This window comes from Triticum urartu, chromosome 6A, assembly GCF_056163025.1.
Source record: "Triticum urartu cultivar PI428250 chromosome 6A, HENAU_Tu73, whole genome shotgun sequence".
Classification (NCBI taxonomy): domain Eukaryota; kingdom Viridiplantae; phylum Streptophyta; class Magnoliopsida; order Poales; family Poaceae; genus Triticum; species Triticum urartu.
This window is the reverse complement of record NC_141878.1, coordinates 510,033,507-510,048,976: the sequence shown is the minus strand read 5'-3', so window position 1 is coordinate 510,048,976 and position 15,470 is coordinate 510,033,507. Positions and strand designations below refer to the sequence as shown.

The 15,470-nt window shown below is 46.6% G+C and overlaps 2 protein-coding genes and 1 long non-coding RNA gene across 4 annotated transcripts; 2 read left to right on the top strand and 1 right to left on the bottom strand.

Moving 5' to 3' along the window:
- Positions 1-571: 571 nt before the first annotated feature.
- Positions 572-3,041, top strand: LOC147965972 (uncharacterized). 2 transcript variants are annotated; one of them, XM_087528540.1, is made up of 3 exons: positions 633-925; positions 2,318-2,445; positions 2,604-3,041. In XM_087528540.1, the coding sequence occupies exon 3, from the start codon at positions 2,615-2,617 to the stop codon at positions 2,786-2,788; it is 174 nt and encodes a 57-aa protein (XP_087384666.1). In that variant the 5' UTR covers positions 633-925; positions 2,318-2,445; positions 2,604-2,614; the 3' UTR covers positions 2,789-3,041. The 2 variants fall into 2 exon arrangements, 1 of the variants encoding a protein (XP_087384666.1); XR_015608667.1 differs by lacking the exon at positions 2,318-2,445 and having other exon boundaries at positions 572-925.
- Positions 3,042-3,102: 61 nt separating this feature from the next.
- On the bottom strand, positions 3,103-4,057 carry LOC147965971 (basic blue protein-like). Its single transcript, XM_087528539.1, has 2 exons — positions 3,615-4,057; positions 3,103-3,512 (listed from the first exon to the last, which is right to left on the bottom strand). Exons 1-2 carry the CDS (start codon positions 3,784-3,786, stop codon positions 3,313-3,315), a joined length of 372 nt encoding a protein of 123 aa, XP_087384665.1. The 5' UTR covers positions 3,787-4,057; the 3' UTR covers positions 3,103-3,312.
- Positions 4,058-13,362: 9,305 nt separating this feature from the next.
- LOC147965970 (uncharacterized) lies at positions 13,363-15,392 on the top strand. The gene is made up of 3 exons (XR_015608666.1): positions 13,363-13,777; positions 14,870-15,232; positions 15,294-15,392. It is a non-coding gene; the product is annotated as an uncharacterized LOC147965970 (long non-coding RNA).
- Positions 15,393-15,470: the final 78 nt, after the last annotated feature.

Genomic DNA, 15,470 nt, shown 5'->3' with positions numbered 1-15,470 from the left:
CATCACAAAATTCATGTTGATGCAGGGGTGCAGGCCAGAAGAGGGGGCTCTGCTGTTGCAGTATGTAGAGATGAAAGTGGAAATTATATTGGAAGCTCGGCTCTCGTGGTGGAAGGAATTTTTGATCCCCCAACCCTGGAAGCAATTGCATGTCGGGAAGCCTTGTCTCTTGCGGAGGATTTGGGCATCCATCAGTTCATGGTGGCCTCGGACTGTCGTCAGGTCGTTCTAGATATCAACAGGGGGTCAAGAGGTGTCTATGGTGCTGTCATTAGTGAGATCAACACCCTAGCCGCTACATTATCTTATATTTTTTCTTTTGAAACCCGTGCTGCTAATTATGAAGCACATCGTTTAGCTAAGTTTGCTCTTTCTAGAGGTCCGGGACGCCATGTATGGTTTGGTGTTCCCCACGACCAAACTTGTATCCCACTCCATGTGAATTTTGATGAATAAAGCAGTTCTTCATCCCTGAATAAAAAAACTTACAAGATGCAGTTTTTGGGCTCTACTTCGGCATTGAAAACCGTATTTGGACTGTGGGCCGCCTGCAGCCTCGTGGCTGCCCAATTCGGACCTTTGCCCCTTCTGCAAGAAGATCACGTGATAAATAAAGCTACGGGAAAAAAAATTCCCCTCCCGACTCCCTCCTCTACCGGTGACCCTCGCTGGCGAATCGCCGCCGCCATCCCCCGCCCCCTCCCCGCCTCGACGCAGCCGCTCCCCGCCACGCGAATCCCTGACTCCCCGCCGACCCGCGCGCGCTCCCGGTCCTCCGCCGCGCCGCCCACCTCGTCGCACTCCCGCCGCCGTCACCCCGCCTCCATCCGCACCCCCGTTGCGCCTGGCCGTCGTGCTGACCTGCCGCTCCTGACTCCGGCGCCGGCGGCCGACTGCCCGATCTCGACCTGCAGCTGCTAACCCGGTATTGAACTAGATCAATGCCGTATCCCCTAATGCCATGATAATTTCACTTTTGCTTTTATTTTGACATGTCAAATTCCACTGTTTCCAATCTCTTAGTTTCAATATGTGACTGGCTGATAATTATTTTGGTTTTATATATATCATGTGGTTGAGATTATATTATACTATTTGTTATTCTTCAAGAAAAACTTTTTATCTGTCAGACTGTATATTTTCTTTGGTACTTGATTGGGTCAAAACTTCTGGTGCAGCATTGCAGCAATGCTTAGAGGTCAGAGTGTTAGATCGTACCGTCACCTCTTGTCCCATATTCTTTCCAAGGTGAATTGATCATCACTAACAATAGTCACGTAGAACTATTGCAGTTCTACCGTTCTTTTCTTTATGGAGTAGTTGGGGAAGGAAAATTTGTACTACCTCTGTTTATTTTTATAAGACGTTTTAAACTTTCAGACACTGTTCAAAAACAGCACAAAGCAAGTTGTCTGAACGTCTTATAAAACAAACGGAGGGAGTATGACACTTTACAGCGGATGCCAGTGAATGTTCAGTATCTTAAGTGCGTAGACATTCAGTTAGTCCTGATAAAATAGATTATGTAGTTATACATGATGAGGACAATAGAGTTTTCATCTGTAAAAACAGTAGAGTTTCTAAATTCTGGTTAAACAAAATAGTTGTGCTAGCAAGTCAGTGAGCATTGTTGGCGGCATTTTGAACCTTGACTGTAGGTTGAAATGTGTTTTCCCATGATTGTGATGCTATAATCAGGAAAAAAAATTGGTTGTTGCATTTTCTCCAGAATGATGTAGGTGCTCTAACCTTGACAAATGAACATGCATGGTTTCATGAGCTTTCGTCAGATTTTATTTCTTAGAATATTGGCTGTTTAATTTTCAAATGAAATCCTTGGATCATGAATTCGGTTTGGGCGTCCTTGCAAGATGGAGGTTACTAGCAGATCAGATAGATTCTTTCATTACATTTTCCCAATCCTATATTTGGAATCTCATTGGGGTCAGTAATATCAGAGGTTGCCTGTCAGAAAAGTAATATCAGAGGTGGTGCTGGCCAAAAATCAGGGATGGGGTGGTAGCTCAGTAGAGGATGGGTCCTGTGGTAACAAGTGGTCATGGTTGCTAGCATCGTATATTGGTATTTTTGGAAGGTGGCATATTTAGAGGATTTGAAGGGTTGAGGGAAGTGTTAGGACAGGGATATTTTCTCATTGCTTGAAATATAACAGAGCTAGGCTTAAATACTCGGATTAGGGACTCGGCTCACTGGGCTAGGGCTCGGAAGACTATTGGATTAGTACTCATTCAGTCACTAGTCATTGTATCACTTCTAAACTGACTTGACTTTTCCTCTGCTTAATCTATCTCGGCAGCCACCTCTCCTGGCAGTGTCTTTCATTCTTGCCGTGGTACCGTCCTACTGGACTTCACAATCAATGAAGCAACTGAGCAGCAACATCCTGACTTTGGAAATTATATCTATAATGACCAAACATATGAGGTTGGAATCTGAAGAAATGAATCGTTATTACTCAGTGCCAGTAAACGTAGCTTCTGTTACTTTCTTTTGCGACATTTTGTATCATTTTTTTGTTTCCCCGTGTTTTTTTACATCCTCTGTCGAAATGCATGTTCATAACCTTATATCATCATCTCCAGGTTTTCTCGCAATGGGGCTTTTGGGTGGTGGCCTCAAGTTTTTGGTGGGAGTGGGATGTGGTGTCTATGTAGCTCAGAACTACAACGTTCCAAATGTCAAGAAGCTGTTCAACACGTATGTTTTCCTGGCAAAGCACATTGAGGAAACATACCGTAAGCCGAAGAAAGACGACAAGGACGAGTGATTATCGCGCCCCTGGGCCAAAAGAAGTTTGTTCTGACATGACAGCAATGTGATCTTCAAGTGCTTAGAAGTACGACGGTGCATAGTGGGTACTACTAGCTGTGAAATTTACCATGGCAAGGTTTGTGGATCTTTATGATGAAACCTTAGTACGTATTTTTTAAGTAGGAGAGAGGGTATGCAAACATCCGATCGATATATCATGGCACCAGTACAAGTTTCATAATAAATGGAACCTCTTGTGTCTCCCGTGAGTGCCCGATTTGCTGGTTAGGTTTTTCCTGTGTCAACAAAGGATGGAGAAGCGCTAGTCCATCCAGTTTTTTAGTAAGCCTTCAGACCCATATTCAAATTAACAGGAATTACAACTCGCGATTGCCGCACCTAGAACAAGAGTGCACGGATAAAAACTGGGAAGCAAACTAGCAGTTGGTTCAAGCATTAAGCAAACTAAAAAGCTGTAGTCGGAAGCTTTGGATCGACCTGATCTGAATGCAGTTGACAAAACAGGTAGCTATAAACACTCTAGATGACCCTGACGGCGATCTTCATGTTGGCCTTGCAGTGCCCGCGCACGGTGCAGACGAAGTAGTGCATCCCCTTGACCAGCCTCACCTTGTCGTGCCCGCTGCGCATCGCCCTCTTGCCCTTGGGCACCACGCAGCTCTGGTACGCCGCCGCGTCCACGGCCGCCACGTCGTGCACTGCCCCGTTGTACTTGAACTCTGCACACACACACACACACACACACACACACACACACAAGCGCGTCGTGTCACGAACAAACGCATACAGAAGCTAGCGAGCAGTAGCGGAGATCAGCTCACCGAGCACGTCGCCGGCGCGGAAGGTCCTCCCCTTGGCCCACCCGGCGACGTTGAACTTCCAGCCCCCGTAGTCGCCCACCGTGTACTTGGCCGCCTCGGCGCTCATCACGAGCAGGCCGAGCAGCAGCAGGCCGGCGGCACCGTTCCTTGCACCGCCTCTTCCCAGAGCCATCGACGCACTACACTACTAGTGACAGTGACACTCAAGTTCGAACTGGCTGACAAGATCGAAGGAGCTGCCGGTTGCCACGCACCGGCGTGGCCTCTTATAGCGCGTGCTTCCGCGGCCGAGCTAGCTAGGCATTGAGTATTTAGTGGCAGTAGTGTTGAGGAGAGCGCGCGGGTGGAGTTGGTGCGCGTGAATCCGGCCGGCGCTCCCGCTCCGGCGTTGGCAGGTTGCGGTGCTTTTGCTTTGGCTACCGAGCTAGTCGGTGGCGGGGAGCGGAGGAACGCAACAAAAAGACGAGCTCTCCCAGGAGTAGAATAGCAGCCATGTCTGATGATTTCGGCGTGCGCCCTGCGTGCAGGCCTTCCTTCCCGTCCAAATCTGAAACTGAGAATAAAAGGTGGCGGTGCCTATCTTTGACGCTGGAAAGAAGTTTCATTGCATGTTTTTTTGAGGGCAGGGAAGGGGAAGTTTCATTGTATGTTGGATCGATCTCGGAAGTGTATCTTGCCGGTAGACTTGTCGTGGACGCGAAGTGTTATTATTGCTACCCAGTAAAAAAACTTAATTTTTTTAGTATAACCTTTTTTGGGTTTCTGGGTAAACAATCCGACTTTACTGATAAATTAGACAAGGAAATCGTTTGTGCGATCAAAGCCGATCGTGCGGCGCTCGTCTCACGCGTGTGCGTCGCCTATCCACTACACGCGTAGCATGCGGGCCCGGCTCACCGCTTTCCATCCCAGCCTTATCCTCTCCCTTTCTCGTCTTCTTCGTTCGTCCCCCATCCCCCCTCTCTCTCTCATTTTTTCACAGGCTGTGACAGGGATGAGTGGGGCTCGATACAATACAATGGCTTACCATCGTTGCTTCCAACCATGGCGTGCACATCTTGCCGCAAGCACCAACCGCTCCTGCAAGGCAAAGCATGACGGGCGATGCTGCCGTCGGCGGGGAAAAGCTGCGTGTCGCCGATCTGCGCTGCATGTGCTTCAAGCGGGCTGCGGGTGCTGCGGCGAGGGGCTCATCGGTGTTGAGTCGTCGTGGCCGCTGGTGCTGCGGTGCAGCATCGCGGGGGTCGCCGCCTCGCAGGTGTTGCTATGGCGCATCGCCGGGGTAGCCGGTGTTTCTATGCAGCGTCGACGGGGCCGCCGGGGCTGCGATGCGGCGTCGCTGGGGTTGTCGGTGTTGCAGCTTCGCTCGGGCTGCATTGGAGCGCCGCCGGGTCGTTGAAGTTGCGATGGGGATGGAACGGACTCCGCCGGGCTGAAGTAAAGCTTTGTCAGAGCTGCATTGAAGGTTCCGTCGGAGCTACAATGAAGCTTCGCCGGAGGCGTTGCACTCGGTGTTGCCATGGAGCAGCCCCCGGTGGCTCCCGGTGCTGCGATGCAGCAGTCGCCGGCGGATCCGTCCACCCGCAGCACTGATGGTGTTGCAACGCAGCACATCGGCGGCGTTCGCCGGAGTTCAAGGAGTTGCTCTGGCTCGCGTCTCGGCCAGCGTACATGCAGCAGCAGGGCCTCTTTGCCGCAGCGGAGACATTGTTGTCTTGAGAGGAGACGCGTGGGTGTTAAACTGAACGAGAACAGAGGAGGGAAGAACCAAGCTGCCTTGTTGAGATTGAACGGCCATCAGCACATCGTACGGCTATTTAGGTGGATGATTTTTCTAGATAATCATCCGACTGATTTGTAGCAGCCGCCATTAGACAAGGTACATCAAATTGAACGAAAACGAAATAATAGAAGGTCAAGATTAAACATAAAGTCGCATCAAAGTTCTCCATAGTCGTTTACTGTAGATCCATCAATTGCATTTCTGCTTTTCTCCATACATGTAATGAAGAAAATGCAAAAGACCAAACCTACATAAGCTGAAATAACCTCAAAATCTTCGATGAGCCGCCCACCACAACAGGTGAGAACTTAGGATCATTGAAGGCGGTATGGACGGGGTTGCAAGACAGATTGTTGAACACTGTTGCTTCATTGTTGTACTGTTGGGGAAGACTAGGAGCAAACGAATCAACATACCCAGTGACAAAGAGTGTGCTTAACAATACTATCGCCGCCACCGCCGTCAGCATAGGACGAAGTGTACTCACAATCTATGAGAATGGGAGCCATCGATCCGCATGACCCTCAATGTAGGTCGCATCGTCCATGACAGCCACACCAAGACGAGGATAGAGTCGTGGGACTTTTACTCTGTACGATATCACCTCCACTATGAGACTTTGCCACCAAAGACACAAAAATCAAACATATATGGAAAAAAAACTACACTTTGAGCATTGACCCATACCTCCGAATGTGAGGGCAACCATCGAAAGTTATGAACCTAGTCGGTGGCGGCTTAGGGCCTTTTCTCTTTCTCCCGATTCGATCTAAGTAGCGATTAGTTAGATTGCTCATACACAACGAACAAGTTTGACCTAGTACAACCTTTTTGATGATCTAGTGGCAGAGCTACCTTAGGGCAAAAACATGCCATGACTCACCCAACCCAGGAGCAATCCTTCACTATGTAGTCAGTCAAACAACAATTTCCTCAACCTTAGCCCATTCAGCACGCCCAATTATTTGTTGCAAACCCCGACATGAGACCTCCTCTTCGGCGCCTTAGGCGCCAGTTCACCAAGCTAGCGCTAGCAGCCGGCTCACGGGGCCGGCCCAGCTAGCGACTTGGTTGCTCGTTCCTTCCCTTTGTTTGACATAAGCAAGTTCGTTTGTTCGTCCCTTCGTTCGACGCAAGCATGTTTTCCCAAAAAAACCAGGTTCAGTCGTTCAGCTCACGCTCAACCATTTAACCGGTTGACTGTTGACTTGGAAAAAAACATGGATCAAAAGAAATTACGAATGTGAAAACAATTCATGTTGTAAAAGTTCATGAGTTTGAAAAAAATTATATGGTTTGCAAAATGTTTGTAATTTTTTTAAAGGTTCACGAGGTTGAAAAAGGTTCATGGATTTCATGAAATTGATTTTTTTCAAAAATTTGGAAAAAACATGAATTTGAGAAAACTTAATGAGTTTGAAAAAAGGTCATGGATTTGAAAAAGTTCATGGGTTTCATAAAAATTGAAAAAGAGTTCATAAATTTTAAAAATAAATGTTCACAAATTTGAGAAAATTTCACGAGTTCGAAAAATGTTCATGGATTTCGTAAAATTGGAAAGAAGTTCATAAATTTTAAAAAACAATCAAGAATTTTTAAAAAGTTCATTGATTTTGCGAAATTGGAAAAAAACATAAATTTTAGAAAAATTCACGATTTTTCAAAGAATTCAGTTTTTAAAAACAAAATAAAAAGGAAGAATAAAAAACAAAAATAAAAAACGAATAAGAACCATCGTGAACAGAAGAAAGAAGAAATAAGAAAAAGGAATTAAGTAGTCACAGCATTTAAGGTGTTCTAGTTGGTTACTGTGATTTGAACTGAACGAAGAGGTCTGTGGTTTGAATACGTCGCACGCACCTTTTTCAAGGTTAATAGAAAAGAGAGGAAAAGAAAAAAGGTAAATAGGTTGGCTCATTGCGAAGGTGAGTTTGCGCTGGTTGGCGAAATAGGAGTTGGCCCCCGCCACGATGTTTCCTATTTCACGCTCGCACAAGGCAAGCCAACTGGTGGTAGATCTGGGTCGGCCCATTTAACCAACCTTCTAGGAGTTCTAGAAGGTTTCAGCCCAGTTTCTTGCCGTTTTTTTTAAGTCTGGAATTTAAAAAGTTAGAAAAATTAGAATAAAAAATATGTGTGTTTTCAACATGTTTAAAATTGTGAAAAGTATTCCTTTTTATAAATTATTTGGAATTTTCGAAAAGTTTCTATTTTTTAGAAAAATATTTTAAATGTTCTGAGGTTTTTTCCCTTAAAAATCACCTTTAAAAATATATATTTTTTGTTTTCCCTGAAAATTAATGAAAAACTAACTGAAAACCAAAAAAATTAAGTGTAAAATAATAAGATCGAGAAAAACAAAAGAGGTAATAAACAAAGGCTCGCTACGCTACATGGCGGTAAAATGGGTCGGTCCACCAGAATGCTACGTGTGATACCCCTCCTACTTTGCAGCTAGTATCCGTTAAATACGAGGTTTCATGCTTTGCAAACCTCCACCACTGATGTTGCCGCCAACGTTCCATCTTCTTCCTCAACTTCGGGGGTGGACAACCAACACAAGAGACTATTTTAAGATCATTGGCAATCAACTTACAATTTTGTTTTTACTCCCGATAAAAATCCTAATCTGCATCAAACCAATACCCCCCTCTACCTCCGGTCAACGCTTCAATGCCAAGAGACAGAGCAGAGGGGATTCTATTCTTGTTCCTTGTGTACTAGTCGTTGGTGTTGCAGTGATATCGCTTCCATGATTACGTCGGTGTTATCTCTAATAAACACTAGTGTATATCAAATGCCTACAACTCCAATCCATCTTAGTGGCGCTTTGGTGCGATATTACCAAGGAACATGACATCTTTGTCCCCATTGTTCTTCAAGGGCCGGAGTGACCAATTACGTCAATATATGGGTATATACTATGTTCTATTGATGTAATGTAAAGCAGGCATTATTTTAAAAACTCTGGTGGCGAGCGTTTCCACTTAACTCCCCGCAACATGATTGCATCTAGCTTATTTTAGATCCGCCTTCGCATTCGCGTTGTCGTCACTTCAACACCGTAAGACAGAGGGAAGCGATTCTCATTTCTAATTTGTTGTGTAGTAACTTCTAGTGTCACGATGATATCAGTGTTGTCTCCAATGAAATGTTGTTGTAGATCAAAGTCCTTCAATTCCAATCTATCTCGGTGGCGCTTGGTGCGATGTTACGAAGGAACATGAGAGATTTGTCAATGTTGTTCTTTTCACGCGCGTGCGAGCACGGGCGCGGGGGGGGGGGGGGGGGGGGGAGGGGGGAGGTTACTTTACTATATGGTTGTATAGAATGATTACAAAACTTTGGCCAAGGGTGCTTCCTCTGTTTTTGAGTGATCGTCTTAGCTCTGCCTTTGCATTTGTGTTGTCGTCGCTGTTCATATCCAATCTCGCCTTGTGGTCCAATCATATTTTGCCTTCGCCACATAGGCGGTCTTGGCATGTGCATGTCTTCATAGGCTTGAGCGTTGTTCCCTTGAAAGTGTTGCCGTTGCCGTTGAAAAACTTTTCCATTGTCTCTGTGGTCTTAAGAGATGTTTGGTGTGGATATATGGCGTTGCTTTAGTTTGTCCATTGTTCGTAAAAATTTTCCGGGCTTAGGCGTATGTTTGGTCTTATATGGCCTTTTGCCCATGTGTTATTTGTGTGTGTCCGTTGACATTGGATGTGTCCAACCTGCTATAAAGAGATCCGGGTGTATGTTTATTGTGTTTGTATCTCCTTGATGCTTCATTTTTAGTCAGTAAAATCCGCCCTTTGTTAAAAACCAGAACAACAGGTGTGTTTCGATAATTCCTCCGTGGGTTCTCTCTTTGGATTTTGAGTGAGAAGCCACGTTCGCCGTATTTTGCTGATTTTATACGGAATATAAACGCGCCTGCTCTCTCAAAAACCCCAAAACGTAGACATATCAAACGTCACGAGTAACTGCATACAAACAGTCGCCGGTGATCCCTGCACCTGAAGCACGATACTCGCCGCACCCATTCGAAGCTTGCACCACCACCTTCGTACTCGAATCTGATTCAACGTATAGGCTGCGCATTACCAAAAGGAAAAACATATGGGCTCCTCCGCTCAAGAAAAAAAAATCTGGAGTCACTATACGGCGGCTGATGCACCGTAGGGTCTACAAGACCAAACTTGTAGACGTTCATCTTCCTTCACGTCGTTTTCAGTGGCCAACAAGAAGCCGTGAGACTGTAAGCATGATCGTGACAGACGCCCTAGATGAGATCTTTTGATTAACGCGTTCGGCGAGGAGAAGCATCGGCCAAAGGATATCAGGCGCCGCCGGTTACCATCATCCGTTGTGGTAAGACGTGTTGTCGTTATCACGGGCCACCAGCTACAGAAAAGAAGAAAGTAGACATTTTCCTCCTTCAGCTTTGTTCCTACCATCTCGACCCTGTCAAACAAACAAAAAACCTCTGTCTTGACGAGAGCTAAAGCGAAGGCGGGCGTGATAATTGTGTCGGCAGGTCTGCACTTTGGCTGATGCAGCGGCGATGAGCACTGTATAGAATTGCGGCGGCCGGGAGCGGTATTGCTGATTTCAAAGGCCGCCGACGCAGTGAGCGACTGCACCTAGTTTGCCGGCTTGCAGGGTTGGTGGTTTTGGCTTACGGCCGACTAAGGAGCTGTTTGGTTTAAGACTAAGTTTGCCTAAGGTTATCACATATAAGATTAGGCAAGTTTGATCAACTTGGGTAGAGTAAATTGCACAAAACCACCAGTTTGAAGGTTAGGTTTATGAAAAACACTACAATACAATATTTTTTCAGAAAACATCATGTCTACGGTAATCTTTTTGCAAAAAATACTGATCGGCGGATTTGGCTCGTTTAAGCATGTTTATGACAGATGGGTCCCGCTTTTCGCTGACATGGCATGACGGTTTGCTGAAAATGGTGTTAGCTGAGTTTAAATCAAAAACACCCCCAACCTTTCTTTCTTGTGCCGCCCAGCCCCCCCAACCACGCCTCGCACTCGCACCCGCAGCCGAGCAGAGGACGCCGCCCGTCCCGCCCCCAGCCGAGGGGCGGCCTTCCGCCACGCGCCGAGGACGCCGTCGCTGTTGCCGCACCGAGGGGAAAGCAGAGGACGCCGCTCGTCCCGCCCCCGGCTGAGGAGCGCCCTTCCGCCACGCGCCGAGGACGCCGTGCGTGCACTCCAGGACGACTGCATCACCGGTGTCGCCTACCTCATCCAGGTCCCGCCGGTGCACGCGGCCGTCACTCGTGACAGAGGAGCAGGAATCCGAGATGCAGATGGGGCCGTGGCTTGATTCTTGCCGGATCCGACGCGAGAGCTGGTTAATTGCGACGAATTTCGTGGAGCTCAGGGCCATGGCGATGGGCGGCGGCGGCGCTCCTGCATGCTGCTCTGTTGGTTCGAGGGAGGGAGAGAGAGAAACTCGGGAGACTGCCGAGGTCGTGCCGCCACGCCTACGTCTTCCTAATGCCCGAGCCTGCCCGGAGCCTCCAGCCGCTCCAAGCGCCCGTGCTGCTCCCGACCTCGGCTTCCTCTGCAGAATATCATGACGCGGCGAGCAGCTCACAGGGCAGCGGCGAGAATCAGCTCGACGGGTTGCGGTGAGGGGAGCAGCAGCACCACGGAGAAGCCGGGGAGGAGCGGCAGTTGGTAGCGACGGTGAGAATCGGCAACACCGGCGAGCAGCCGAGGGGACGACTTGCGCGTGCAGCGGCGCTCACCCTAGTCGTCGTGAGATCCACATCGGGCTCACATGTGGGGGGCTAATTGCGTTTTTGTTTTTCAATTCAGGGGTGTCTATGTAAATTCTAGGAACTACTTTGTAAATTTAGAATAAAACCCATTTGGCACGAAACGTTATGCCACGTAAGCAAAAAATGGACCCACCTGTCATAAACACGCTTAAAACGAGCCAAATCCGCCGATCAGTGTTATTTGCAAAAAGATTACCGTAGACATGGTGTTTTCTGCAAAAAAATGTATTGTAGTGTTTTCGCAAACCTAACCTTCAAACTGGTGGTTTTGTGCAATTTACTCACTTGGGTAGGTATTTGATTCAAGCCATGCCTTAGGCAAGTCACACCAGGGTCCCACATCACATACACTTAAAAAGTGTGATAAGATTTCTTTAGACTTGTCAACTTGTGCCTTTCATTTTGAAAAACTAACTTTAGGCAAGTGTGTCAACATTGTATGGCAAAGTGTGGCATGATTAGGTCTAGAACCAAACAGCCCCTAAAACTGCTTGTTTCACCGCCGACTAAAACCGCTTGTTTGCCTCATTTCATAGTCCAAGTGGTATTCTGTTGTTTGCGGCAACTAGGGTTAACACCGGCCCTTGATTAACTTCATAGCTTCAGCGTGGACTCGATAAGGCGCACTGGCGCCAAGTTCGAACTATTAAGCAATATTTTATGTCTGGGTATCCCGTAATTTTTTTTGCAAGTCAGGGTAAGATGAAGCTGATTACACCAAATTCGTGGTCATGCATGCAAAAAGTAAGCCAAGACAAGCGGTTTTTGCTTGACTTTTTACCATGGTTATTGTATTTAACCGTGGAATTTAAACACATCTTAATCCATGATTTCGGTTCATAATCCACTTACATGTTTCTCGAAGCTTCTAAGTTTCTGGGGCCGGCCACCTTGAATATAAAACTTCTGCGTCACTCTGGTCAGTTTGATAGGTAGTAGCTCCCAAGCATGTGATCATCCACCTCCCATTATTGTGGTCCTGCGTAATCTAATCATACTTTACACTCCTAAAGACACCCTAATGGATGATTCTAGGTCGTAATCGCAGTACAAGTTTCTCGAAGTTTCGAAGCTCCGGGCCACCCTGGCCCGTCCCCAATATTCAAACCGAGGAGCCAGCAACATATATAAAGGCGGAGCTTTAGCGTGGACTTGATAATGCCTCTCACGCACTTGCGCCGAGTTCGAACTGATAACCAATATTGTAAGTTTGGGTAGATGAAAATCCGTGGTCATCCATGCAAAAAATAAGCCAAGACAAGCGGTTTTTGTGTGCCATTTACCCCAGTCATTATATTTAATCGAGGAACTTAAACACATCTTAATTCATGATTTTGATTCGTAATCCACTTGCATGTTTCTCGAAGCTTCGAAGTTCCCCGGGCCGGCCACCCTGAAGATAAAACTTCCGGGTCACCCGATCAGTTTGGTAGGTAGTAGCTCCCGAGCATGTGATCATCCACCTCCCAGATCATCCACCTCCCATTGTTGTGGTTCTGCGTAATCTAATTATGATTTACACTCCTAAAGACACCCTAATGGACCCTAATGGATGATTCTAGGTCGTAATCGCAATACAAGTTTCTTGAAGTTTCGAAGCTCCGAGGCCACCCTGGCCCATCCTCAATATTCAAACCGAGGAGCCAGCAGCATATAGAAAGGCGAAGCTTTAGCGTGGATTCGATAAGGCCTCTTGCGCACTTGCACCAAGTTCGAATTGTTAACCAATATTGTAAGTGTGGGTAAGATGAAAATCCGTGGTCATCCATGCAAAAAATAAGCCAAGACAAGCGGTTTTTGTGTGCCATTTACCCCGGTCATTATATTTAATCAAGGAACTTAAACACATCTTAATCCACGATTTCGATTCGTAATCCACTTACATGTTTCTCGAAGCTTCCAAGTTCCCCGGGCCAACCTGAAGATAAAGCTTCCGGGTCACTCTAATCAGTTCCATCGATAGCTCCCTAGCTAGCATGTGATCGTCCACCTCCCACTATCATGGTCCTGCGTAATCTAATCCTAGTTTAGACTCCTAAACACACCCTAATAGATGATTCTAGATCGTACAAGTTTCTCGAAGTTTCGGAGCTCCGGGGCCACCCCTGGCGCGTCCCCATTATTCAAACCGAGCCAGCAGAGCATATAGAAAGGCGGAGCCCCATTGGGCGAGGCGAGGCGCGCCTTTCCCGTTGGCCAACCCGCGCTCCGCCCCCCGACACCTGTTCCATTTAAAATGCGCGCGCCGACGTGGCCTCGTGCGCGGCCACTGACCCCCGTCGCCTCGCCGAGGCCCGCAATTAACTAATCTCCAAATCCAAATCTCTTCCCTCCTAATCCCTCGCCTCCTCCCCCTCTCGCCGTCGCCGAAAGGCCAATTCTCCCTCCACCGCGTCGTCGTCGTCATTCCCCGCCTTTTTCTATCCCCCACTAGGGTCTTCTGGATCGGCCCCGATCCTTCCAGACACTTCCGCTCCCCCGCTATAAAAGGCCGGCGAGCGCCACCAGACCCTCCATCGGCGCTCGCACCGCACGCACCCAACAACCCCCGTTCTTGGCTGGATGGTGGCCGGAGCTCGCGGAGGACTCGAGGTACAGCTGCTGCATCTCTGCTTTTGTTCTCTTACTACGTTTTGTGTTTGAGCTGCTTGTGCTGCGGTGGTGTGGGGATGGTGGATCTGGCGGTTTTGAGTAGGTTTCATTCATCGGTAGGGTTCATGTACTGCAGGCGATTAGATGGATTTGGCCGCAGGCTGTTTAAAATTTTAGATGGCATTTGTGGTATGGATGTAGATTCATGTACTGCAGGGGATTAGATGAAAGCCTGCAATGCGGATTGTTTTTCCACCAAAATTTGAGCGGTATGGTTCGATTTTTGTACTCTCAGAAAGCTCGACTTCCGGTGCGCCAGCACTTTCAGGTATACTAGTGCACAAGACCACCCAACTTTCTGAAAAAAAACATAATAAATAAATAGCAGCATTCATACAACATGTATGTATTTCTTTTGTTTTTATTCATTTATAAAAAAATTGCAGCATTAGAAAAACATGTATGTGTCGTGTTACATATTTTCATATATCTGAGTTCGAAACACACTTCCAAAAGGAAAAGGAAAATCCACCTCTGAATACTAGCAGCAGGATAATATTCAATCCTCATAAATTTGTGAGCGAAGTTGTGAAAAGATTTGGATCTGATTTTTCAATCCTCATTGTTTGTTTGTGAAGTTGTGAAAAGAATTTGGACCTGAATTTTTGTGATACAGTAAGTGCCTATTATCTCCGTGCCATAAGTTAATTTCAGATATTTTTTTGTTCGTATTTTTCAGCCGTGTTTTTCATGTGCTAGTCCACGAGTAGTACACCTCAGGGCACTATCTATATCCTTGTTGCCATTTAACAATAAGTAGCTAATATCGCCAACTCTGATGATGCACTATCTATATTCTTGTTGCCATTTAACAGTAAGTAGCTAATATCCCCAACTCTGATGATGCATTAGTTTTAGCACTATGCTGGCTTCATTTACACTTTTGTATGAAGTAGCAATCTCCCCATTTCCTTTGTCAGTTGTTTAAAGTCGCAGTGCACGTTCATTCACTTTGCTGCTGTATATCAAATTATCAATTAGTTGACATTGGCTACGAAATATTCTAATGCTTATGGTCTGTCGCTTGACCAGATACGCATGTGGCGGCACCGAGCATGAGGCAACAACTGCATTACTTGCGGGGAAGGCGCAAGTAGGACGCCTGCATTACTTGCAAACAAGGCGCAAGTAAGACACTGAAATGTAGTATAATTCTTCATCTCAATATGTATAACCTTAACGGGTCTGATCGTGACACCAAGCTATTGTTCCACGACTGACCATTTTCGGCATGTATTACTGAGTGTTAATGAGAATCTCGTTGGACTAATTTTTGTTTGGGGTGTATGTGGTGCTAGAGTTCACCTTGGTGGAGCCTCTCCTTCACCCTTGCATGTAACCAATGGTTTTTATACGTTTCCATCATAGATCCATGCTTTCTGAATTTTGGACATTGTTGTACTTGTGAAGTACTCCCTCTTTAGTGATCTAAACGGTCTTATATTAGTTTACAGAGGGAGTACTTCCACAAGTAATGAAGATTGAAGAACGTTGTAATTTTCCATGACCGCACTATAGGACCCGGGTGGAATGTGGGAACTGAAATCTGGTAGCATCGACTTGAAGTATCAACCAGCCTAATTATTAGTTCATAGAAGAACTAGAAAAATTAATGCTGATTGTACACAGCTAT

Excerpts from the sequence above, each read along its gene's own strand:
- LOC147965972 (XM_087528540.1), top strand. The coding sequence starts at position 2,615 with ATGGGGCTTTTGGGTGGTGGCCTCAAGTTTTTGGTGGGAGTGGGATGT.
- LOC147965971 (XM_087528539.1), bottom strand. The coding sequence starts at position 3,786 with ATGGCTCTGGGAAGAGGCGGTGCAAGGAACGGTGCCGCCGGCCTGCTG. Across the intron at positions 3,513-3,614 it reads CCGCGCCGGCGACGTGCTCG|AGTTCAAGTACAACGGGGCA; the intron begins GTGAGCTGATCT and ends GTGTGTGTGCAG.